General features: G+C 41.2%; 1 protein-coding gene across 2 annotated transcripts; it reads left to right on the top strand.

The window, feature by feature from the left end:
* Positions 1-692: 692 nt before the first annotated feature.
* On the top strand, positions 693-26,026 carry LOC141799396 (PDZ domain-containing protein 4-like). Of its 2 annotated transcripts, XM_074681632.1 has the most exons (8): positions 693-3,333; positions 15,283-15,336; positions 15,824-16,134; positions 16,266-16,353; positions 16,432-16,530; positions 16,623-16,685; positions 18,666-18,767; positions 21,522-26,026. In XM_074681632.1, the coding sequence occupies exons 1-8, from the start codon at positions 3,274-3,276 to the stop codon at positions 23,529-23,531; spliced, it is 2,787 nt and encodes a 928-aa protein (XP_074537733.1). In that variant the 5' UTR covers positions 693-3,273; the 3' UTR covers positions 23,532-26,026. The 2 variants fall into 2 exon arrangements, with proteins under 2 accessions (XP_074537733.1, XP_074537734.1); XM_074681633.1 differs by lacking the exon at positions 15,283-15,336 and having other exon boundaries at positions 21,522-26,025.
* Positions 26,027-26,064: the final 38 nt, after the last annotated feature.

The following is a 26,064-nucleotide window of genomic DNA, read 5'->3' as shown; positions in this document are numbered from 1 at the left end:
GTTATGTCTGAGTTTCATCAGGAGAACAGGAGTGATGAATTTTCCTCCCTAAGAACCCTCAGACTGAGCAGACACTTAAAATGAAACGTCCCCATATGTTCATGCTGCACCTTCCTTCAGCAGGTCATTTTGATTATGGCTGAAAACCAAACACATCTCTGCTCCACCACTTGCTCTCCCACACAGTCATTTACATTTTCTCTCTTGGCTTTCTTCCATATCTCCCAGTTTGTCCCGTCACACCTGTTATTCACTTGTTTTCCTCTTTTTCCCCTGTGTTTCTTATCCCTCCTTCTTTGTGGCGGTACAGAACCTCATCAGAATGCAGAACCAGTCACCAACTCTCTACCTGCTTTGGGCTTTTTTTACTGGTAGGAGAAGTGCAATCATCCTTTTCTCTTACACAGTCTCACATCAAGTCAAGGTGCCACAGAATTGCTCACATGCCATAAAATGAATGAAGCAATCTCCTCTGCATGGACACTTTGATATTTCACTCACCTTTATGTAGCTGGGCTGGTTATCCAGCACAGTCCAGCTCTAACAGTATGCATAAGCTTTCTAGTGCTTGTTCTGTTGCCTGCAGACAAGCAGAGAGAGACAGAGAGGCAGGAGAGAGGAGAACGTGAGGAGGAGGGAGAGGGGAGCAAATGGGGTGTGGGTTAAAATTATGGGGGACTGGGGAAGAGAGCAGCAGCCCAGCCCTGAAAAGAAGAGGAAGGAGAGAAGACTGTGGGGGAGAAGTGGAAGGAGAAAGAGAGAGAAATTATACAGTGTGAAATCCAGCTATAGTAGAAGAGCAGCGTGCACATCAGCAGGCTCCCTCACCGCTGGGGAACAACCGCCTTTTGTGTTCCCCCCGCTGCAGTGGGGGGAGTGCATTTACCGTCGCGCCCAAGGGGGGGGAGAAGCCAAGAAGTATCCTCCAATCAGCCGCCAGTGATTCCTCTCATCTTGTGCGGCTGCTGATGGTGATTTATCACTGACCCGAGCCATGCGCTGTACTCTGCTCACTCTACACTAACCACCTGGAATACTCAGCATGGTCTTTATTTCTTTTTCCTCGGCACAAACACTCTCCTGTGGATTCCAGAAAAAGAATGACCAGAGGACAAAAGAAGGATTAAAATGGACTTAGTGACTGCTTAACCTGAATTTCTCTTTCCTCCCTCCTGCAGACTGAAGATGGACTAACTTTAACAGGTGCATTTTATGGGGACATCACTTTGAATCACAGCTTTAAAGGAAGAGTCCAACATTTTAAGAGCTACTTTTCATCTTAAATGATGACATGATGAGGAAGGGGGATAATCTGAGCAGAAGGACCACGTAGAGGTGACACACAGGTAGAAAGAGGTGAATGTTCTGTGATGAGCAGGAGGTGGAGACAGCTGGAGCTCACCTGCCTGCTGAGCACGTCTGACACCTCTTAGTGCCTCCTCTCCAGAGTTTCACGATTAGTTGGTCCTTACCCAGGTTCAGGTACCTTCCCTGCATGCTTGTGTGCAGGTATATCTCTGAACACATACATGTACGTGTGTGTGTGTGTGTGGTTTGTGTCAGGAGCCAGAGTTTGGGATTACAGCACCTCTGGAAAGGATACAGGTGTAGAGGAGGCTTTGAATGAGGATTAGGAGCTCTAACAGCTTGTCGCTGGCAGCACACAGGACGATGGACATTTTAGACAAGTCTCTGCGCGGGGAGTTCTCACCTGGGGGTTAAAGATAAAGGTTTAAGCAAGATGAAAGGATTTGGAGGGGAAAGGGGAGTTAGTATGAGGTTTAATCAGGCACAAGCTGATCTTATAGTTTGTTGAACATCCTCATTCAGAGATTGAGGCTATTTATAGAATCTGAACAAAGATAATTAATGTAGTGACACATATGAGATTGTGTTTTAGAGATGACAGACAGTTTATTGATAGTTTGATTTGAAAAAAATGCCACTTGTGAAAAACAATCTTGATTTTTTTCCAATGATCCCGCAAGCACACAACCAAAGTGATCCATTAGATTGGTTTGGTATTGATTTTGCCACACAGTTGGGACAGAGGCGTGTCTGATCCCTCCTTAAGAGGTCACTAATTTAATTATAATTCGTCATTTGCCTTCAGCCTTGAGCGGTCAGGCTGAGTGCTGAGTCTGCTGTAGCTTAGAGAATCAATAGTCTAATATTTGTCATGATATCTGAACAGATAAACACTCCTGCTGCAGTCGAATGTAGTGATCATACAGTTTGCAGTTTCAGGATGTCTTGTTTGCACATCCTGAGTGACTCAAAGTGGCAGAAAGGAAAATAAGTGCTGACCTTTAGAGGATTTACGGAAGATTTCTGTGTATTTCATGCAGCTTTGATGCAAATGCACGTGTGCATGTTCTTTGAGCTTATCATAACTGCACAGCAAGCGCTTCTCAGATCCCGGCTAATGGTGTTGTGGGCACCACCTTGCACCAAATCAGGAAATACCCTTTTAACAATGCATTGATTCTGAAGTGCACGGCTACAGCACTCCTGACAGCACCCTCAGGAGGAAAAGTTATCTCTGCAGACACACTCAGCAGCAATCCTGGAGAGCAGAGTCAGTGGGAAGCTGAGTGTGGGAGTGAAGTAAGCAGTGCCAGGGCAAGTTCTTTGAAAGCAGCATTGTTTGTATCTACTTTGTTCAAAGAGCATTGCTGAAAGAGAGACGTTTGGAGGTTTTAGAGCTAAGGGTGAGAAAACTCCGGAGCGGCGTGGGAGAGTTCCGATTGAGTTCTGCTGGGAGAAAACTGCAGTTTACACCAATAAAGCACAAACAAAGCGAGCTGGAACAACAATGAACACCTCATCAACCTAACAACAAGAGCACAAGGCAGCAGGAGTCTTAAAGAGATCTTTTCTAAAGATATAAGATGATACTAAAACCTGAAGATAAAAAAGCACATGAGCTGTAAAAAGCAACATTTCTGTCTGCAGTGGGAGCAGAGACAAACACATGGTCCTGCAGCTCTGAGACAAACAACATGTTTAAGTTTCCATTGGATTGTAACACTTGAATTTCTGAGGAGGAGAAGAGAGCTGTGACACACCCAGGCACACTGCGAGTCCATCCCCTGCATGGATGTGTTCCTCTGAGGTGGAGTAGTGTACGGTACTACAGCCCTGTGAATGAGGGTGGGGCTCTCCTCACTCTGCCACAGACAAAGACCCTGGTAAAGAGACTCCTGGTGTAAAAAGTGCTCATCAGGGGCAGTTTTTGGACCTCCACAGTCCAGCACCGTGCCAAAAGTCACGATGGGGTGCAACATGTGCGTGGTTCAAAAGCCCGAGGAACAGTACAGGGTCATGTTCCAGGTGAGCTCTTCTCGCATTCTCTCTACTTTCTGCTTTGTTTTTATTCTTTCCTTTTCCACAATCTTCAAGTAAAACCTTTCTTTGTGTTACCTTCTGGAAGTTTCAGTATTGATGAAGCTTTACTCTGTCTTTTATCTGACTGGTTCTGTCAGAGTTGTGATAAAGTTTAACGCTTCTCTTTGCAGCAACAGGCAGCTGTACACAGAAGATGAGCATATTTCTATCATTTTTTTTATCACTCCTTCAATCACAAACAGTGTGTAAAGCAGAATCTGAAAATTCAGTTCAGGATTATAGATTAAATTACTCTCACAGTTATTTGCATGTCAAGGAGAATCATTATTTTGGGATCTCAGGTTACCTTGAATTAACATTAAGTTCTTCCGTAAAGTGACTAAACATGACCAAAGTCTAAAATCATTTGGATGGTGCTCGCCATACTGGAAACGCTAGCTCAAACTGACCAGCAGGAGGCAAAGAAGCGGAGCATAGACTGTATATAGAGTGGACAGCGTGGCTTCGCCATTAACCATTGTATGGTTTTGAAGCCAAAATATCCCCGTCACAGGCGCCACCATTGTAGCAGTTTGGAGCCAGAGTCTGCGCAGTAGAGACATTGAGGGATTCTGGGAGAATCTGAGTGGAGCTGAGTGACAAAAATAAAAAAAATATTTTTTTTCTTTCTAGAGTCTAATCACTTCTTGTCTCTACCTCCCGACATATTTTACAATCCCCGAAAAAAATACACGAGAACGGCAGCTGTCAATCATCTTTAAATGTTACATAAAGCCTCATTTTTAACCTTGTATAACTTATGAAAATGAAACTTTTCAGAAAAGAGAGGACTTTGATACAAGACTCCCAAATAATATCATCAAGTCACCACAACAATCGGGTGTGAGAAACATTTCTACGAGGTGCAATAATTCTTTAAAGTTTGACCACAGCCCATCTGGAATGGCTGGAAAGCCGGATTTTAAAACCTATACTGCAGCCAGTCACCAGGGGGAGCAGTTTTTGTGGAGACCTCACTTTGGACCGAGCATGAGGACGTCCATTTTTTTTGACAGTCTATGAGGGCCTTTAGCTTCTTGGCTAACTGCTACAATGCACATACGTCTGTAAGGTCAGCCACCATGTCTTATGTGCAAAAATTATAACTTATAACCTTCAGAGCAGATTTTAAAAAATCACCTAGTTTGTTGTTTTCAAACAAATAAATGGGCAATAAAGATCCAAACAATTTTTGGTTCCAGGCCCTAAACATGTTTATATCTACTGAAGAGACAGAAGTTTTGTTAATGGGTTCTCTTGGGCTTTTGGAGGCAGCCTCAAGTGGACACTGATGGAACTGCAGTTCTTAACACCTTTCAATTGGCTTCTTTTTCTAACAGACCTAGGCCTTGATATGTGGATTCTATCAAGGCCCTGATGGTGATAATGTTTTAGAGACTGACCCCAAACAGATTTAAGAATGAGAAAAGACTGCAGAATAACTGACGCAGTTTCTTATACCAGAAATTGTTTTGGCAATTCAAAGGTGCTCTAATGGCTGTTTTCTTAATTAAAAAAAAAATCCTGATTAATCAAAATAGCACTTTTTATTTTCATTTTACAATGTCAGACTAATTATTTGGAGAAACTGCCTTACCAGTACAAATACATAATACCATTTATTTCTTCCAGAATAGGAAATTGGGAGAAAGTGCAGGTGGACATGCAGGAAAAGAGCCTCGGATTGGAATTTAATCCAGGCTGTCAATTAATGGGTGTGCTATTTAACCACAAGGCCAGACCCACATCCATGAACCATTTATTTAACATCCTTAGTATTTTCTTCTGCACCATATATTCTATAAAACCTTTTATATACATTATACCCTGATATCTATACAGCATCTTTGAGGGTTTTTTTTTTTTCGAACATGTAATCAGTCAGGCTCTGATTAGATCATGTGATTCAACCATGACAATGAAATTACTTAGATTAATAAATTAAATAAATTAGGTGATTAAAAGCAGTGATTGCCTGAAACAAAACTGATGAAACAAGCCATGAATCATCTCACATTTTCAAGATTTATTAGCTTTGAATAACAAGCGTTAAACACTTTGTACCTCCTGAGCAGGGATATTAATGGCTGTATTCAATAAGCCCTTCACTGATAAGAATACAGGAAGTTATGGTAATGGGTCTTCTCTATGATTATGATGATTATGATCAGAGCAGAGCTAAATTACATAAGATACAGAGATAAGATTGAGAAAGTGAAGTGGTGCAGAGCTTCAGAGGCAGCAGGATGGATGGCTTGTTTAAGCCAGGCTAAAAAGAGAGGGAGAGAGAGGGTTGCCACGGTTACAGCCTCAGCACCACCTGCCAACTGGGAGCACAGGCTGAATGTGAGTAAGCTCATCTGGCCGTGTGGCGCCTGAGGAAGCTTCTGCTCGCTAGGTGACTCTGATGTATGCAGTGACCAAAATAAAAGTCCCACGCTTACTAAGCATGAAGAACGCTGAACACCCAGAGGTGCACAGAGCAACACTGTTCACATCTGTGGCAGCTCAGGGAGCCTCAGCTGGGTCTCTGAAGTATGCTGGAGTCCAGTGTTTGAGGCTGTTAATTGGGCTTCATCTGGTGCCAAGAGCGATGCCACAAGATGTAAAAGACTGCATAAAAGATGGATGATTGAACAGGTCCCCACAAGTGAAGCCAAAACATGCATAGAAATCAGAGACTATCTGACTTTCTTATCAAAAAAATGTTTTCATAACTTAAGATAGTTCTGATTATGCATATTTATGTCCAAGTGTTCATATTTTAAGAAGTTTAGTTTTAACCAGTAAGTGTGTAAAGCCTGGATGTAGTCTCTGGGATGGCACACATTGGATTCTGAAGAGAAGTCGTGAATCATCTATTGAAGAACTAGTCCTTACACGTAACGATGCATCAACCTGTTGGTTCAATTAACCACACCCCCTTACTCTAATTCAGCATAATATTTAGCCTTGATGTAATGAAAATTTAGAGTCAAACTCTGCACAATTTTTCAGAATTAAGATAGGAGCAATCAAGACCACAAGCATTTTTGTCCAAGGCATTCTAATATAAGGCCGGATGGTGTTTTTATGGCTTTTGCAGCCAGCGTCAAGTGGAAACTTGAGGAACTGCAGGTTTTCTACAACAGCAACAGCAATGGCTTCAATGGTAGAACTGTTTAATGTTAAAGGAAAGAAGTCCATTGCTGTGTTTCTAATCTCCTAGTACTGTATTTACATGTATCGCAGTGCACAAGTGAGTTCACACCAACAGTATGGAAAAAGCTTAGTGTGGCTACACGTCACCCTCAATGAATGCCACCTCGGCAGAAGGGGGTGGTAACGGACGGATCAAATTATGGGTGATAGATGTAATAAATTAATACTGGAATAACATCTTTGAACAGCTCTGAAATGCAACTAACAGAAGTATAAAATGAGACATGGCACATTATTGATGGAGCACTGGTGACAAATGTCGCTCAAGCAGTTTTAGAGGAGGAACGGTGAGAGGCTAACATTGATGTAAGTTAATTTAGCTGTCTTTCAATCGTAAGCGAGGGATCTCTGCAATTTTACCAGCAAGTTGAATGTACAATGGGATGTTAGTATCACAGCTCCAATATCACTATCAAAAAACATTTGTCCACACTAATACACAGTAGAGTCCAGACAGAGACATGGTGATGACTAAAGGAGGGAAATGTGGCCAAGAAATGCTAATTGGAGAAAGAGAAAGTCAGACCCTTCTCTTTCTGTTTGCTGCCTGTGGACATCAGAAGTAATTGATTTGAGCCTTCTATGGAGCAGAGGTGATGAGGAAAGGCTTGAGTGATTTTACAAATCCTCGGGGTGAAAAGCTTTAAAAAAAAAGGGAGAGAGACTTGGCGTATAAGCAGTCAGGTGATAATAAAACATAAAGCAAGGCCACAGTTTTCCATGTTCAATGACCTGATCTGACAGGCGCCGGCAGTAATGGTGCTCAGCACATGCAGGTCAATGTCTTTAAAAATGGAAATCAAATATATTCAACTGATCGTGTGACTGTGGGTTAAAGGCCGTGTAACTAGGAGTCTGTCATCTCTGCAACACTTTGAGCTGCTTGTGGAGCACAGGCGGCGTGGCTTTAAGTAAAACATGTTGAATGATTCGGAACATGCAGAGATTTCATGCTCTTTGCAGCTCTACTGTGAGATTGGTGGTTATGTAGGATAAAGACATGTACTATGGGATAGTGGAGCAGGAAGTCCTCATACATTGTGGTGTAATAAGCCTGAATATTCCATGCAGAGAAGCATGAGACATGAGAGAAAAGATGCGCAGATGGAGTTCTTAACCAGAGCCACAGGATTTGGCTTTGAGAGGAAGACAAGCACTCTGAGCAGAGAGTATTCATTCAGTGAAACCTGAGGGATAAGAAGCCTTAGCTAAAATATCAAACTGGATAGAAGTGAATACATCTGAAATATCCTCATACTTACAACACAACCAAATAACTGTAGTGTTGAGAAATACTGTGTGCCCAACAAGTGCTAAAAGCTGCAGCTTCAGTTTGGTCTGAATAATCTGTTTCTCTGTACATGGGGTGACTTTTTCTTAACTCACATTTTGATGCTATTAAGGTTACAATTTTTACACAATGAGGCATCAGTAGGAATCGGTTGGGCTGACTAACAGGCTGAAAGGCTCACCTCAATCACATCTCCATGCCTTATGCTTGGTAATCTGAAAGTTAGCTTTAGTTAATGTTCTCAATGTGGCAGCCATCACTAAGGCCTAAAAACTCAGCTTCAGAAACCAGTGGATGTCGCCAAACAGTTACGGGCTTAGGACTATGAGCTTAATTACTTACTTGCACATGCTTACACAAAAAAGAAAGCTACAGCTGTATCCATCTCAGCCTCATCTTTGGAACTTTGTTTCCTCTTTGAGTGACCCGAAATTAGTCTGATATATCCACAGCTTCGCCTATCAAAAGAGGACACAGCACCGCCTATCGAAGCAGAGAGACTGTGAGACGTTTATGGGCAGATGTCTGATTCTCTTTTCTCTACACGTTGACAACACTAGATCCCCTGCTGTGATTGAGCTATGACCTGAGAGTGCTGTATGCATGTAAATGTACTTACTGTTTGATTTTTTTAACCCCTCTATTTATTTCTTTTTTTGTCCTTTTTTCCCTTTGTCTTTTTTCTTTCAAGCTTTCCTATTTTTCTTTTATTCTTTTATTTCTTCTTTCTTTACCTTTTTTCCTTTTCTTCCAAGGATTTTTCTTTTCACTTCTTTCCTTTTTCCTTTTACCTTTCTTTCCTTTTACTTTTCTTTCCTTTTCCTGTCTTTCTTTCTGTTTTCTTTCTTTCATTTTTCCTGTCTTTTTTTCTGTTTTCTTTCTTTCCTTTTTTCTGTCTTCGTTTGTTTCTATGTTTTGTTAGCTGTCTCTCTAGGCTATTTCCTTTTCTAATTTCATTTACTTTCTAACTTGTTTAAGCTGTCTCCTTTTCTTCACTTTTTTCCTTCATAGACGGCTTTTTACATTTTCCTTCTTTGTTTTTTCCTTACCTTGTTTTTTTCATTTTTCAGTCTTAATTTTTTTTCTATCTTTAGTCCTTTTTACTTTCCCTTTCTTTTTGTGCCTTTGTCTCATTGTTTTTTTTGACACTTTCTCTTCCTTTCTTTACTATTTATCATTTTTCCTTCCTTCCTTCCTTCCTTCCTTCCTTGTTTCTTCTTTCTTCCTTCCTTCCTTTCTTAATTCCATGCTTCCTTGCTTTTTCGTTTTTTCTTTGTTTTTGTTTTTTTTTCACTGAGATAAACTACTTTCACCACAAACACTGTAGCACATAAATGAAACTGAATAAAGTAAAGTAAACACGAATGCAAAACATAAAAAAAGACTTCCATTAATTTTCAAGAGTTATATGTCCCAGTACCCAAGGAGAAAATGCTTCATGTTTATTTTTACATTAAATTTAATGTCAGTTATTACATATAATGATCAAAAACAGAGCTCGTGCTGGGCAGACGGCTGATTAATCCAAAGACTGTGACAAGAGGGAGCTAGAGAAACACTGTGTGTCCAGCCATTAAAAAAAACATAAAGTGGAAACATAATTACATCGCTCCGTTTCGTCACGGCTTTTAGGTTTAGAGGTTTGAAGCTTTGGGCTGTTTTTCTTTAACTAACATTTATAATTACACCTTTCCATTCGCTGCAGTCTGCCATGTTGAAACAATAAAAAGCAGACACAATAGTCTGAAAAAAAACTGTTTTTTAAATCTGACTTTATCAAAAAACAAGCTTCACTCACCAAAGGAATGAGAGTCATGCATTATACATTGGGCCTCTGCTGTTCATACCCTGCACATTGGTGGTTGGTACACACCCACTGGTAGGTGTCTGATCAATTCTGCCTCCTATAGGCACTGAGAGAAAGTAAACATTAATGTCTGGTTGATTAGTAACTCTCTCTTTAAAACATTACAGGCAAGAAATTCACATTTTAACTTGATTCAAGAGTAGCTGACCCAAACACACACACAGACACACACACACAGGCACACACAGAGTAAACCTCTGCCCCCCTGAGCCCTTCAGCCACTCCCTTCTTTTCTCTCTCCCCGTCACTGTAATGCAGAAGGCTGTTTCCATGGCAACCAGCGTCACCAAACAAAGTAATTTGCTTCTTCTCACAGTAATGCCAAAAAAGCATGCTGACAGTCACAACAGGGAAACGAGAGGGACAATCAATACGTACAAATGACCCGTTAACGTTAACAGGATGAGAGTGACACAAACACTGGGTCACACAGAGTGAAGGTTCGATAGAAACAGACAGTAGAGTGTGAGGACACAGACAGTAGAGTGTGAGACTGCTGCAGACAATAGAACCATGAACAAGCACCTGATTCTACTTCTTCACTGGGTTCCACTTTGTACTTTATGTGACTGTATCTATAAACATTAGTTATCTGCATAAACGGGAGATCTTTACTTTTGTTGAAATGCATTATTTCTTCTTCTTGCATTTTGTGTATCACAAAACTACAGATTTATTTTCCAAAAAAATGTATTGATCATTAATAACATTTTTTTTCTTGTTCTGTTCACTTTTTTAAAATGGTCCCCTTTTTTCTTACTTTAATTCTTTATTTTTTAATATTTTGCTTTTTTAAGTTATTACTTTTTCTTCATGTGAATACAGCAGAAGTGATGAGGGACAACTTCTGTAAACCAATTACAGTAAGCATGGGTGAGATATGCTCTGAATTTGTGGTTGAGGGTGACACCAGTGCTAAAAACACTGTCAGTGTGAACAGGCCCTTAAATTTTTAAAGTCTACTTGGTATATCTGCTTTCAGTGATATCAATTAAATGATTAAATCCCAATGGACGGCATATTAACGCCATACCTGGTCTTGACTTCCATTGGACAACCTACTTGGAACGTTTATGTAACCTGATGACCGATCAATCTCCTCTGTATTATTCTTTATTATGTATTAAACACAGTCAGTGGTTCATTGTTTGACAGAAAACTCAACTGAGGATGTTTAAGTCAGGAGTGCATCTGCTTTCTTTGATTTCAGGTTATAGTGCGCATATGTATGATTCTGTGTTAGGGTCTTGCTCTCCATCCCTTGCAGACCTCTCATGCATGGCAGAGATCCCTCATTAAATAGGACAGGAGTGACAGTAAAAGAGAAGGTGAGGGGATTTATAGTGAGGTCCTTCAGGCTTTGACATGCTGCTTTTTTACAGGCTTGTCCATGTTCTTCTACCATCCCTTATAAAAACATAATTCATCCTTTGTTCTAACTGATGAATGCATTGACAAAAGAGAAATTTACAGACTCCGTCCTCCCTCAGAGGCTTGTTAGCAACATTTCCATCCTTCCAAAGAATACTTTAGCTCTTTTTGAATCAATATCTTCTCACAGATATCAGTTTATTGTAGACCTAACTCTCCCCTGCTTGTCTATTTTAATTAACTCAGAGATATCAAACATCAGGGGTTAGAGCCGGAGCAGGTCAACTCTGTCTACACATTAATTGATTTTCTGAGGCAGTGACGGCTCCAGCCTTTCAAAGCATGGGAGATGAGGAAAATCAATTACCGAACAAGTGGAATTCAATATGTTTGGGGGGATTGACGCTGGAAGTTTTGCATAAAAAGCACAGACAATAAAGATAAATTCTGGTTTAGAAAAAAAGAAAACTGAAATGAAAGTGTTCCCTGCAAGGATATGAAATAGATTAATCTTGTGCTTGTTTGTGTGTTTTTCCACACACTGAAGGCTATGTGTGTAATGTTAAGTATGCCATCACCTCAACAGTTTTTCTCCCATCTCAGCCTATTAGCTTGTGAGATTCATTAGGTCTTTAAGAGGCTTTCAGATAAAAACTAATTATGCATCAACCACTTGGGGATTTCCCATGAGCCTCCATTGTGCATGTTTTAGCGTACGAGTGCTGAACCCAGAGCAACACAGGTTCACTCTCTATTTACATTCACTTGGCATTTCCTTGAAAGCTTGTTTTCTGCATCTCTCTTGCATCATTACCTCCTCCTCCTTTCCTCTCCTCACCTCCTTTCCTCCATCCTCTCTCTGCACTACCTCAGAGTCTCTCCTCCTTTGCTTTCTCTCCCTCCACTTTGAATTCTTTACATCTCTTTCATCTCTCACCCACATCCTCCCCCGTCCCCACCCTGAGCACCACGGCTGCAGAATCCACCGCCTCTCGCCCCCTACTGCGACTATTATTTCTGAATTTCATTTTTTTTTTCTTTAACACAAATATATAAGCAGGGGTGGAGTGTGTGCATCATTATTTTTGTTTTGCCACCCATAAAAAAGAAGCTGCATGTAATGACCTACTAACCCATAGATAATAGAGAACAGCATGTTAAGAGTTTAATAGATTCTGTGTCAAATTAAAGCTGAAAAGCTGTTCAACACACAACAACCGTTACCCTGCATTAAGACATCTTCAAAGCAATCCCAGCACCTCTCATTGATAATGAATGAGAAACCCCCAACCTCCTTGCTCTCAGTATTCATACCTGTCACTCACGTCCACAAAGCTGCTCCTTAATAGCCTCTTTCTCTCATTCTGAAGAGCTGAGCCAAAAGAGCTAAAATAATACTTTCCTGTTCCTTCAAAAAAGGAAAAAACACTTTGATGAATGATATTAAGATGTTTTCTGTAGCCTAACATGAAAACATGCACTGGGTTCATTTTCCTCATCACTAATAGGCCATGAAAAGAGAAGAAGTGAGGAGTCTCATTAAGAGGGACAGAAAGATTTATGAAGGAACATTAAAGCGAGGAAGGACAAACATGCACAAGTAGATGGACTGGCTGAAGGAGGAAAGCAGTGTGAGGAGTCATCTCCAGGGAAGGGACAGAGCAGACAGAACTGCTGAGGCAGCACCGAGAAAGAAAAGCAGAGCAAACAGGAGAGAAGAGATGCAGGAGTGGACAGGGGGAATGAGAATGCACATGGAGACAAAATGGATGAAGAAGAAAACGCAGGGTAAAATGTTGGTGGTGGTGGTGGTATGACAGAACCAAATCACACAGGGGTGAAAATGGCGAGAAAGTTTTCTTGCTTGGCTGCACATGGGAACATTGATTTGACATGCAATTACTAGAAGAGGACGAGAAGAAAGTGGGAGTGGGAGAATGAAGCAGGAGGGTAAAGATGTGGAGAGTCGCAGACAGCCAAGGTCAGTGACTGTGTAGCATCAATGAGACTCTACAAAGGCTGTCTGGTTCAGTAAATGCCTGCTACTATCACTCACACATGAACAGCATCATGTTACTTTCTGACAAGAGCGATAAAATCAAGAGAATTTTTAAGTCTTCTAAACAGTTGAAGACGGATTCTTCCTGTTTTTTCAGGCGAGTCTACAGCTTTGCTAACTTCTCTCTGAGGTGGTAAACATGGCAGTGCTGTAAGGTAGTCACTAATCTCTTTATGCGAACATGCATGTGTTAAGAGTTTTTACTATGTTCACATTTGGTACAATTCAAAAGTAGACAGACTGTGTAGAGCAGGGGTGGCCAACGAGTCAGGAACCAAGAGTCATGTGATACTACGAAGAGCCACAAAAAACATGAACGAAATGACATGAAATGAAAATCAATTTATTTGCAATTTTCAAAGCAAGATTTATTGTGTTTGTAAGTGCGTTTAAATTTGTACTTGGAGAAGAGACAAAGTTCCATCTATCTATCTATCTATCTATCTATCTATCTATCTATCTATCTATCTATCTATCTATCTATCTATCTATCTATCTATCTATCTATCTATCTATCTATCTATCTATCTATGAGTACATGAACATTTGAGAGGAGCACATGTAGAGAAAAGAAACTGAAACTTAAGTATCAATCTTATCACCCAAGTATTGATCAATACTGGTCCCAACATTTGCAATAATATATCAGTTTGAAAAGTGGACCGAAGAGCCGAAAGGCAAAGAGCCACAGGTTGGCCACCCCTGGTGAAGAGACTGAGTTTAACTGACTTGTAGCAATGAAGTAACTGTATATGAAAAACATGGCTAAGAATGACCAAAAAATGTTTTTTCACTCACATAATTTTTCTGAATGAGAACCACTTAGCAGCTTTGATATTGGGTGTTATAGCACTTCCATCTATTAGCAACATGCCAAAGGCCATGCTTGGTTTAGCTGAAGTGTTAGCAAACTTTGGTGTTAGCTTCCCCCTTGAACTAGGGTCTAAATTTATTTCTGGCAAAGTATATTTACCCCTTCAAATGGTCCTGCTTGGGAGGTAGTTGTCCAGGGACTCTAGGAGGTGGAGCCTGCTAACTGAACTTTTCAGAGTGGTTGAGCATCAGCAGTATTTTATTTCACCCTCTTTCCACAATAACATCACTCACAGTTGACATGATTTAATAACTCCTTAACAATCGTCTTCTTTGAGCCTGGTAGTGTGAATGTGTCTCTGTCAGCTCCTGGTGTTACAGTTTCAAGAGTGACCCTGTAAACTGGATACTCAGCAGAATGTGCCCATCCAGAAATTTAGATCATAACACAAAGTGAAGCAGAGGTTGATGAAAATGTCATGTTTTATTTCAAAATCACCCCAAATACCAAAGAAATTATAAAACTTGCCAGCTGTTTTTACTTATGTCAAACACTGTTTTAGGGGTTTTATAAAATCTTTCAAAAATCACAAATTTTACATTTTTTATTCTTTACTAAATTTCATGACAAACTGTTTAATTGTTGGTACAGTCTTATTATTATAAATTCAGAATCTGCAGTGATTATAGGTTTAAATGTTTTGCCTTGGGTGCGTGAAAGGTTCTACTTGACCCAACCTGTATTATATTTGTTCAGCCATCCTGATGTTCAATCTCTATGCTGCTTTCATTCCTCTTCAGATTTATCTTCAATGATCTTCAATTATTAATATCTTCTTTCTCTCCTTCTCTCTGTTTGAAGCAGCAGGAGAGGGAGTGGTGCCAAATCATTTGGCTCTCATCAGATAATAGAAGGATTCAGGACACATTGTGATGCTACTGTTTTATAAGACCATTGTTAGTCTGTACATGTGGTGACCAGTAGAAGTAGCTTTGTTAAGAAAGAAAAGAAAAATGAAAGATATGAATGTGCTTTTCTGTATTTAAGCTTATTAACTGAGAGTAACAGATTTACATTCACACAAAAGGAGACGTACTGTTTTTGTGTAACCATCCACAGGAGATAAGTGTGGGTAAAACTCATTAACCGCTACACTTTTTTTTTTTTTTCTTTGAAATACCTCTGGTTCTCACCTCTATAAACCTGAACCTGTTATCATTTTGCGCCGTTTCCAGCTGTAATTACTTTCTAACTCCACTGTTTTCCATCTTTCTTTCCTCCTCTCTCCACAGAAGGGTCATGTAGGCAACATGTTGTGCTCTTTTGACGCTGAGGGTCGATTAAAGGTCTCAGTATACAGCTTTCTGCTCTGCTGCTTGGTGTGATGTGCTGTCCAAACCTTTTAGATTAAACCTTATTTTTTTCTTGTCTCTGTGTCCCTGTAGAAACCCTGAAAACCAACAGTCTAAATACACTTTTATGTTTGCTGAAGTGTATTTTGTTGACTAACATAACCTCTGTCTTTGTTTTAGGCCTGTTTTGTTTTAGGTAGCTGTAGTTCCCCTCTTGTTCTTTGTGACAGATTAACTCACACAAACCAACCCGGTCTGTCTGATAATGTGAATCTGTCTATCCTTTTGTATTCCTCCTGTAGAATTTTTTTTCCTGTTCAAAACATGGTCTGCGGACTATTTTCCAAATCCTGTCTAGTTTTTGTATATTTCCATGTTTCCTTGTTTCATGTGCTAAAATTTGATTAGTTCAGTTAACCTCTCCTCTCATGTTCTGCTACTTTCTCCCCCTACTATTCAATCTTGACTTTCTGTTCTCCAGGTGAATGGGAAGGAGCTGTCACGCCTTTCTCAGGATCCCACTCTGGACATACGAGACCCCGTGCTGTCCAACATACTGCGGCGAGGGGCCCGCAGACGTGCAGGCCTCGCAGGAGCCCCAGGAGCATCAGTGCCAGTGACCATGGGCATGGCTGACTGTGTAGACAGCTGCACCCAAACAGACATCAGCTTCCAGCATATGTTGACTTTGGGAAAGAGCAGCCAGCATCCCTGCGGAGCTCCACCCCCACCCGACCCTCCACCATCCCCTCCTCTGCCACCACTGCTGGAGCCGTATCTCTTCAATGAACTGTGAGTGGGAGTAATTTAATAGCCCAACTGTTAGACCAGGACTCATCCACTGTCTAGGACCATTCAGCTTAAACAATTGAAGTTTGGAGCCAGTTACAGAAACCTCATGTCCTAAATGTTGTCATCCTCAGCTTTACAGAGCCCATTTACTACGACCCCACTGACTACTTTGATATCACCAAGCATGAAGTGGACAGACAGGAGGAGCTGGAGTATGAGGTGAGAGCCTATAAGCTGCTTGAGTCTCGGTGAAACTTCTGTTGCAATCAAACTTTTCTGTTTCTGTCTATGCTACAGGAGGTGGAGCTGTACAAGTCTTGTCAGCAGGATAAGCTGGGACTGACGGTGTGTTATCGAACCGATGATGAGGAAGACCTTGGCATATATGTTGGAGAGGTGAAAGCACAGTTAGAAAAACTGAATTTAACAGAAAGAAAAACACTCCCAAACAAATCTGTCTTCTACACTTTTATCTTTTTTTCCCCAAGGTAAATCCAAACAGCATCGCTGCTATTGATGGACGAATCCGCAAGGGGGACAGAATACTACAGGTATGGGTTTCCTAAGTAATCCACTCAGACCAAAATTTGAAAATAACTCATAAAGCATCATTAGTGCTACAAAAATGTATATGTCTTTATGGCAACAGTTGTATCAATCTAACATTTTTGTTTGTAAAACCTTAGGTTACTAATGCATGATAAAAGTTAGCTTTTGAATAGAACAAAGAATCAGTTTTACCTCTGTAAAGCATCATTTGGTTTTTGCAAATTCTCCCACAAACAGGTTGAAATTAGGCACAGTCTTTGTACACAACAGACTTTATCTCACCATGGACAGCACAACAGCTGTCCTGAGTGAAGTCAAAATTTTCAGAGCTACCTCCGGTGGCAGACTCAATAAGTATGTCTTAAAACAAATTAAACTTAGCACAAACTTTAAATTCAAAGTACACTTTCAAAAACATGCTTTTTTTTAGAACGGTTCTTATACTGATTAATGTGCACATATTGTTAATTGGGAAAAGAGTAGTTTTAATTTATTTTATGTTGGGGGAAAAAAAAAGAGGATGTGACTTTGTGATTGACAGCTCTGTGGAGAAATACGGGCTTCTTCTGTGTTTTTTTATTGAATCAGCTGAACAGGGGAGAAATGGTTAGAGAACAATGTAACAAAACCTAAAACAAAAGTCATTTGGGTTTCTATAGCCATGGGTGTCCACTTTAAACAAGCTCATGAATCTGCAAGGGGCCATATTAACCTCAGAGGTCTCCAGTTGAATAAATTTGTATTATGGTCAGAGCTAGGCTGTGAGTGCAGTCCTGCAGCTCTACCAGCAAAAGATGTCAGCGCCTATCAAGGCTGCATTTTGGTTTCATTTTAGATTAAGGCACACTGTCCATATTAATAAACAGTCAATCAGTCAATGGTGTAATCACAGGGTTAGTATAATGATGTCTGGCTCTGCCTGCAGTAGAGATGGGTATTGAATTAGGTACTTTTGTAGGTGCTAACTAAATTTTATCTGTAGAACTGAGTACCCATTCATTTGGAATCAAAAGGTACCATGTTTAGGTACCTAAACACATCCTTGTGACTGTTAGAGAGTGGAAGTGTAGGTGATTTTTTCATGCAGGACATGAACACAGCATTTCAAGCGCGTATTAAAGAATAAATATATATAAATGAAAAACTCCAGGGTTTAATCATTATACAAATTTATATTTATTACCACATAATCACACACAAAACTACGTAATATTTTTACCTTTGAGTACTGACACCGATTGCCAGGTACCAGGCATCAGTACCAGATCATTTCAAAAGTGAAAGGTACACATCCCTAGTCTGCAGCAGGTGCCTTGCTTCTGTGGTAGTTCTCTGACATCCTCTGTGGGTAATATGCTTACTGTTGAAAAACAACTCAAACTGATGTGCTTGACAGAAACACAATCTATCCCTTTAATGGAAGAATGGACTGTTTTTTGCAAGGTTTATAAAAAAATGTATGATTTTTTAAAATGTATTTAGAAAAAAGTAAAATAAAATAAAATAAAATAAAATAAAGTCCTTGGGACACAGATGGCCTGGTGGTTTCAACTCCAGCCTGTGGCCCGTTTCTAGCATGCCATTTCCCACTTTTTCCCTGTTTCCTACTCGCTCCACTGTGCTCTCTCACATATCTTATTAAAGGCATCGTTCCCCCCCCAAAATAACTAAAAAAATTAACAAAGTAATAAATTCTTTAATTTTTGTAGAGGCTCTGACTTAGTTTCATAAATGCAGGTATGCAGTTTCCAGAGATTAAAAGATTAGTATTAACAGCTAATAGTGCGCCCTTTTGTCTGAAGTGTCCTTAAGGAGCCTGAAAGTCATCACTCACACTATTAAAGAAGTGTGGAGACTACTTCACAGGCTTTTAATCTTTAAGAAAACCCATTTCCTGGTGATTTAATTAAATGTAGCTGGGGTGTAAAGGCTCTGTGATGATATGACATTAGCTCAATTGTATTCTCCTCTTCTTCCGTCAGATAAATGGAGTGGACATCCAGGACAGAGAGGAGGCGGTAGCTATTCTCACCCGAGAGGACAGCACTAATGTCTCTCTGCTCCTTGCTCGACCCGAGATAGAGGTGAGGAAATTGGATATTCAGTCTTTGGGGAGCCTTTAGTCTGAATACTGACCTAAAAATGACTTCTTCTCATTTTCTCTCCACCTTTGTTTGGCTGAGAAATTATTCAAAGCTACTGAAAGCAGTTTGATATTTGGATGTTCAGTCTTAAGGTTTTGAAAGAGTCAGTCTTGGGCAGGAAAAAGAAAGGGGTGCAGAAACATGATCAGCCCAGAGATAACATGTAGAAAGACAAAGACAAATAGTGCTTGTGCTCACTGTGTTAATGTGGCAGCGCTTTCTTTACCTCAAGGTCACTCTTCTTGCTGATAGGAGCCTCTTTTCCACACACACACACACTAGGTGCCCCTCTTCCGACAAGCTACTAGAAACACAGAACTTAACATATGCCATCCCATTCACATTAATTTTACTGCATGCTTTGGTGAAAATGAGCTGCAGATGGAGACGAGGTTTGTGAGGAAACAAGAATCTGTATGCTGGCTGCATTTGCACACAGAGAGCTAAAGGGCAGATTTAAAAGGCACTCATTAAAATCGTCTAAGTCAAACACACACACACACACTCATTCGCAAACACACTCACTCACACGCACAAATAGCCTCTCCTGTTTTAATACGTCCTTGTATTTTGGAGATACAAGCACAAGCACCACCTTAGAAAAGCTGACAAGATTTATATTGTGATGCTTTGGTCCCACATTAAGATTCAAGCGAGAGAGGTGAAGACAGAATCATCTGAGGGAAATGCACAAGCAGAGATTAAAGCCTGATCTGTTGTCTTAGGGGAGACGGAGGGAGAGAGAACTGGAGGGATTGTGGAAGAATAAGAATGAAGGTGAAGATAATCAATACTGGGTCTTTCGGTCTGCACGCAGTTCACATTCAAATCCAACCGATTAGCTCAAGATCAACAGAGCCTGAGGAGAGTTTTTCACTTATTCACACACAAATATTAGCATTCTATTTTACTTTGATTTTGAGGGGCTGCAGATCAAAAAAGAAAGTTTTGCCATTCTAGATGAACAATCACATCCTCTTAAATAAGAAACATGAAATTCATCCAATATATTCTAAGTCAAAAAGGTACTAAAGTAGAAGCCGCACAACTGCAGAATATTAAACGTGCAAAAATATGATGCAGCACTGGCTCCATCAAGTGGCAATAAGGAGTACTACCCTTGTATGAATTAAAAAAAAATGCTGTGTACCCAATACTCAAGCTTTTATGATAGAGGGAAGGACAAGGAATTATAAGAGAAAGGTCACAACAGTGTCTAAGGTTATGATTTAGTTGCCATTATTGATCCAATGGAAAAACAAACCAAAAAGGTTCTACAACTTACTACCAAGGTGATATGCATGAGGGTAAGAGTTTTTCTAAGACTAGCAGTAAAAAAACTGGTTGCTCTTCTCATTCCTAAGATCACGGCGTCACCATTATCCCTGTAGCATTTTTCTGCCTGTTTGCCTCAGGTGCCCCTTGAGGTGATTGTGTAAGTGACAAAAACAAAACCCCAAAACAACATAGGTACAAAGGCTCATGCAGAGATGCTGAATCAAGTTTAGCACAAAAACTAAAGGGAATTTGTGTTTGGGAGTTTATTCCTTTGTTTTAACAATGATTCTTGGTAATAAATGTTACAGTGTTGGAAAGCCTGTAGATTTCCTTTTTAGATTGTGCCATGTTTGTGAGGAACATGCATTTGTGAGATGAGCAGTAGTGGGCCGTGCTGATAAAAAAATCTGCCAGATCTTTTCTGCCAATGCCAAACAGCTCACTGTGCCATCTGCTCATATTTTGAGCTTCTGGTTTCCCCACGTGATGACATTTAAGTACCTGATTTGCATCTGATTGGTCTCAGGGAGTCCTCCCTGCTGAAATAAAGGATATAGAAAAAAGGAATGCATACTCGGAATGCACGATATTATCGGCACAATATCGGTATCGGCTGATAAAAGCTTAAAAATACGTATTTCGGTATCGGCAGATACGAAAATTTCTGCCGATATGCACAGCCGATAAGGTGCTATTCAGTTAGGATTATTATTATTTTCCATCTGAAAAATAAGCTCCTTAAATAAAATGTAGCACTTCATTTATTTGCACAGCAGAGCTCTGTGTCTTTCACCAGGTTGTTACAGTAGCTCTAAAATAATCAAATGCAACTTGGTTAGGTTTAAAAACGCATTGTACATTTAAAGTTCATGTGATCTAAAGAAATTGTTTTTCTGTAATTCAATACTGAATGTCTTGAGTTTGAAAAAATAATACATTTCTTATTTATGGTAAAATCAAATGTTTTTTTGTCTTGTTTTATGTGTGTTTCTTAAACAAATCAGACCGTCACAATAAGAGTAACATATAAATTCCAGTACAGGATAGACTTAGCTTTCTTTACAGTGAAAAAAACAAACAAACTTGTGATTATCGGTATGGGTATTGGTATCGGTATCGGCCAAAAGGGGTTTCGATATATCGGCATATCAGATATCGGCAAAAATCCAATATCGTGCATCCTTAATGCATACATACACGAAAAGTAGAAGTCAGATTTCAGAATTCAGATTTTTAAGACGGGTTGGGATGAGCTGATAAAACCTTTCCAACCAAAACTCATGTAAGAAGGAGTGGTAGAACTTTTGATCTTGAAGTTTTTATCTGTCTAATGCTAACTTTACCTTGTCATTTCTCTCCTCGAATATGAACCCCATCAACTAAACACCCTGTGCCTGGTTCACCTTTACATGCCAGAATGAAAACCAGCTGGACCAGGATGAGCTTGATGTGGAACCTCTGGACAATGCTGCCCATCTTCCAAGTAGCCACAGAGTAAGAACCAACACCTCTGTTCTGGGTGCTGCATCAGGCTGTGGTGGGAATATGCTGGGTATCCATGGTTGCTCACTGAGCAGAGACTCACCTGATTTGCTCCAGACAGTGCTGAGCAACAGTCAGGAGCTGGACAGCGGCGTGGGTCGCACAGATGAAAGCACGCGCTATGAAGAGTCGTCAGAACACGACCTCCTGGCAGACGATCATACCAGTGCCTCGAACACAAACGCAACCAATACACCTGGCAGCATGCGCAAGTTTCTGTCCAGCCGAGGGGACACACCACCTCTGCTGCATTCACAGGACCTCCAGTTCAGCACAGACTCCCTCTTAGGCCTGGACTGTATTAACGGAGGAGGGCTGGAACAGGTGGAACGGATGGAGAGGGCCTACATGGCAGATCCCATGAGGATGATGATGCCTGGCCTGACTGAAGAGGAGTGTGAGAGGTACAAAGAGCTCCTTGAAATCAAATGCTACTATGAGAAGAACAGTAACGAAGTGATGCAGGCTGGAGGGGAAGGGCTGGCTCAGGAGGAAGGAGGCATCTCTCTGGATGTGAACAGGAATGAGAGCCTAACGCAGCATGAGATGGCTCTCCTGGAAGAGGAGCTGCGCCACTTGGAGTTTAAGTGTCGCAATATTTTGAGGGCGCAGAAGATGCAGCAACTAAGGGAGAGATGTCTGAAGGCCTGGCCTCTGGAGGACAAGAATGGAGCAAGTGCAGGAGCCGGACGCTTGGAGTTGAATGGTTCTTTAGTCAATGAGGAGTCCAGTCACCACGCTTTGTCTGATATCAACGAGCTACCAGAGAGAGAGCGCTCAGACAAGGACAGTACCAGTGCCTACAACACTGGAGGGGAAAGCTGCAGGAGCACCCCTCTGGTCAATGAACTGTACCCATCACACTCCACACAGAGCCTGGAGAGAGGAGAGATTCTCCTCTCAGGAAGTCTGGAGCCTCCAACCTCCACGAGACAGAGGGAGAGAGGAACCAGGGGGGAGAGAGGAGACGGAAACCTTAACCAACCCTGCATTCCCCACGCTCACCGAAGAGGAGCTGAATCAAAGACCTCCAGCCTTGGGTCAAAGGTTACATCCTTAACACGGGATACAGGAACAAGGAGGGGCTCAGATGGAGGCGTGAGACGCAACCCAAAGACCAACGGGACAGCTGAGAGGACTGGTGGATGCAGTGCAGATAACAGTCCATATTTGTCCCGCCGCAGGACTGAAACAAAGCCTCCTCAGCGCTACATGAGCTGCATGCAGCTGAGGTCACCCTCCACCTCTGAGCGGCTCTGTGGACTTCTGGAGGGTGATGTTGAAAACAGGGGGGATGCTAGCCCGATGAGCTTGGGTAGCACATGCAAAGACATTGCCCAGGCTCCAGGTGCGGTACCTTTACCCATGTCTCCTCCACTACTTCCTGCCTCCCCTCGTATGGAGTGGAAAGTGAAGATCCGCAGCGATGGCTCACGTTATGTAGCCAAACGGCCTGTGAGGGACCGCCTCCTGAAGGCACGAGCCATGAAGATCAGAGAAGAGCGCAGCGGCATGACAACAGACGATGATGCTGTGAGTGAAATGAAGATGGGCCGATACTGGAGCAAAGAAGAGCGCAAGCAGCAGCTGCAAAAGGCCAGAGAGCAGCGGCGACGCAGGGAGTTCATGATGCAGAGCCGGCTTGACTGTTTGAGGGAGCGGGAGAGGGAGCAGGGCAGCAGCACCACCATGGGACAATCGGGGACCACAAACCAGCAGGAACCAAACTCCATCCTTGAGCTGTGTCACCGCAGGAGCATGAAGAAACGCAGCCGCAGAATCCTTGACAACTGGATCACTATACAGGAGCTGCTTGCCCACGGCGCCAGGTCTGCTGATGGAAAGAAAGTGTACAACCCTCTGCTGTCTGTCACCACAGTCTGATAGGATCAAAGTGCCAAAGTGTTTGGAATGGGCTTTTAAAGTGAGTACGAGCTGCTTTGGTATCATGGGATGCAGAGATATTCTCAAACACAAACTAATTCTTTCAAATTAAACCTAAACTTCCGAGCCTTTTCATAACGCTTTAGCTTTCACATGTGAAACACAAACCTGCTCCAGTTTGTCAGATATGAAACCTTCAACTTTCATAGGACTAAAAAAAAGAACTGTTTGAGTTGAGACTTTAGTACATGAGGTGAAACTAAGGCACACATTTGCATTTTGGATACTGTGACAGAGATATGTGACATAAGAGATGGCACCTCCTGCTGTTGAGCTATGAAAGTGGCGCACAAGGGTTGATCCACTTTTATTTTTCTTTGAGACAGAACAAAGGAAGGTAAGAACCATGCAGCTGTGAAAACTTTTAACCGCTTCTGTGCCATAAAACTGTAAGCTATTTTATGTCTCAGCAAAGGAGGGTGAGAAATCATTTCCCCAAGTTACCAGTGAGAGGTATTTTCCTGGGTCACTAGTGGGGCCTGTTGGTGCTTCCACACATCAGCATTATTTGTATTTCTTTCTTTATACTGTTTGCTTTTTCACGTCCCGAACTACTGTTGGCACCTCACGGATGTCAGACTCGGACTACTTTGCAAACCCAGCAGCAACTTCTGGCTGTGAGAAATGAGGACGTTGGCCCAATCTCAATGTCAACACTTGCACAGTCACAGACTGTGAGGCGTGCCCTCGCTAAATCTGCGAGGGCTCAGGGCTGTCCCACTTTCAAGTTGCAAAGTGTGTGAGAGATTTCGCACAAACATTTTTGAGCCCTTTATGCACACTTTACATAAGTGAACACATTTGCAAACTTAGCCTAGCATGAGGGAACTACCCAGAGTTCATAGCAATGGGACGTGAAACACAGGACTTATAAGGGGAAAAAAGACAGGGTAAACAAACACGTACCAGGGAAAATTAAAAAAGAGACAAGGACAAACAAACAAGAACTACGGAAAATGAAAACAATGTTGAAGCTTCAGAAACAGTCGCAGTTTGTCGAGTGTTTGCTTGAGGCTTGCTCCAGACATGCGGGGAATCACATACACATCATGCCCTAAAAGACAATTTACTACAGAAATAAACCTTTACAGCCTGGCTGAATAAAATGACTTACATATGAATCGCTCATATTTAGCTGATAGCTCATAGATGCATACATTCACCCTGAACAGGTTGATTTTTCTTTATAACTTAGCAGTATAGAAGATATTACATCGTGAGTTTGCCCAATCATTGACAGCTCACCTGACCGACACGCGGACACCCTGAAGCTGCGAGTAAGGAGGCTTGTAGCCTGCCTCATTTACAATATGGCTGCCACCGACGATACGCTTCAAAACTCTGTATTAGAAACACGTGGGTGATGTCACAGTTACTTGGTCCAATTGTTACATATTTTTGATGCTAACCTCAGCTAACTAATTGATACACAAACAGGCTGTGACCAGCGTCAAGTTGCTTCCATAACACACATTTCCGTATCTCTCCTTCAAAATAAAAGCCCCCTTGGGGACAGTTTCACAGGAGAAACCAACTTTTCCATTAGCTTCTGCTGAGGCATGAAATAGCCTACAAAAACTTTTTCAAGTCCACAAAGGGCCTCTGCCGTTTCTGGAGCATCTGTTTAAGTTTACGTCCATTTCTCATTCTTGCTACATGTTACTGTGAAAATGCTCCTGTGGTGTGACGACATGAAGCTGCACGATGTCAGATGAGGAGCTGAGCGATGCCTTCCATTAAGACACCTGTGTGTCCAGGAGCACAATTTACAAAGCAACACAGAAGAGGCTAAAGCTACAGTAGCTGAAAGGAAAAACACTAAAGCACATTTCGTATTCTAAGAAAAAGGCACATCTTGTCATATAAAGCACAGAAATCTTTAGATGTTTTATTTGAGAGGTTAAAGACTGTGCAAAAAGCTCAGTCTTTAACCTCTCAAATCCATCTTTTCTCAAAACATTAAGTTCAGGTCGTCACTTCATTTTTTTTAACGTGAACTGTGAATAGTTTTTGTTTTCTTTGCAATATCAGCTGCTGTGTTGTTCCTTTTTGGGTGAAACACTCCCAGTCTTGGTTGTGAAGTTTTTCATTCATAAATCTGTGCTCCCAGAAACAACTGCTGTTTTATCATATTATAAAAAAAGCATCTCTAATTAACTGACATTATCTTGCTAACAATGGTGTAACTACTTTATTAAACAAGATGAACAGATTTTCCATTCAGCTTTGGCATTTGCATGTTTGATATTCCAAGAGAAAACATTTTTTTGTATTTATTTCAGAGATGAAAAGCCTTTAATACCGTGATTGTGGATGTGTCTTTCTAAGAACTTGTTTAAAATTCTAGCATAGACAAAACATGGTGTACTTGTTCATTATTGTGGTGTACTGTGTCTGCCTTTTCATAGTGAAAGCTTTTTTAAATAAATGCTGTGAACAAAGAGCCATGTTTGAAGTATTAATTTGCTACTGG

Source organism: Halichoeres trimaculatus, unplaced genomic scaffold, assembly GCF_033239565.1.
Source record: "Halichoeres trimaculatus isolate MK-OKI-2021-1 unplaced genomic scaffold, fHalTri1.1 fHalTri1_scaffold_11, whole genome shotgun sequence".
NCBI classification, from domain to species: domain Eukaryota; kingdom Metazoa; phylum Chordata; class Actinopteri; order Labriformes; family Labridae; genus Halichoeres; species Halichoeres trimaculatus.
This window is presented reverse-complemented; position numbering and strand designations above follow the sequence as displayed.

Excerpts from the sequence above, each read along its gene's own strand:
- LOC141799396 (XM_074681632.1), top strand. The coding sequence starts at position 3,274 with ATGGGGTGCAACATGTGCGTGGTTCAAAAGCCCGAGGAACAGTACAGG. Across the intron at positions 16,686-18,665 it reads AGGGGGACAGAATACTACAG|ATAAATGGAGTGGACATCCA; the intron begins GTATGGGTTTCC and ends TTCTTCCGTCAG. Across the intron at positions 18,768-21,521 it reads TTGCTCGACCCGAGATAGAG|AATGAAAACCAGCTGGACCA; the intron begins GTGAGGAAATTG and ends TTTACATGCCAG.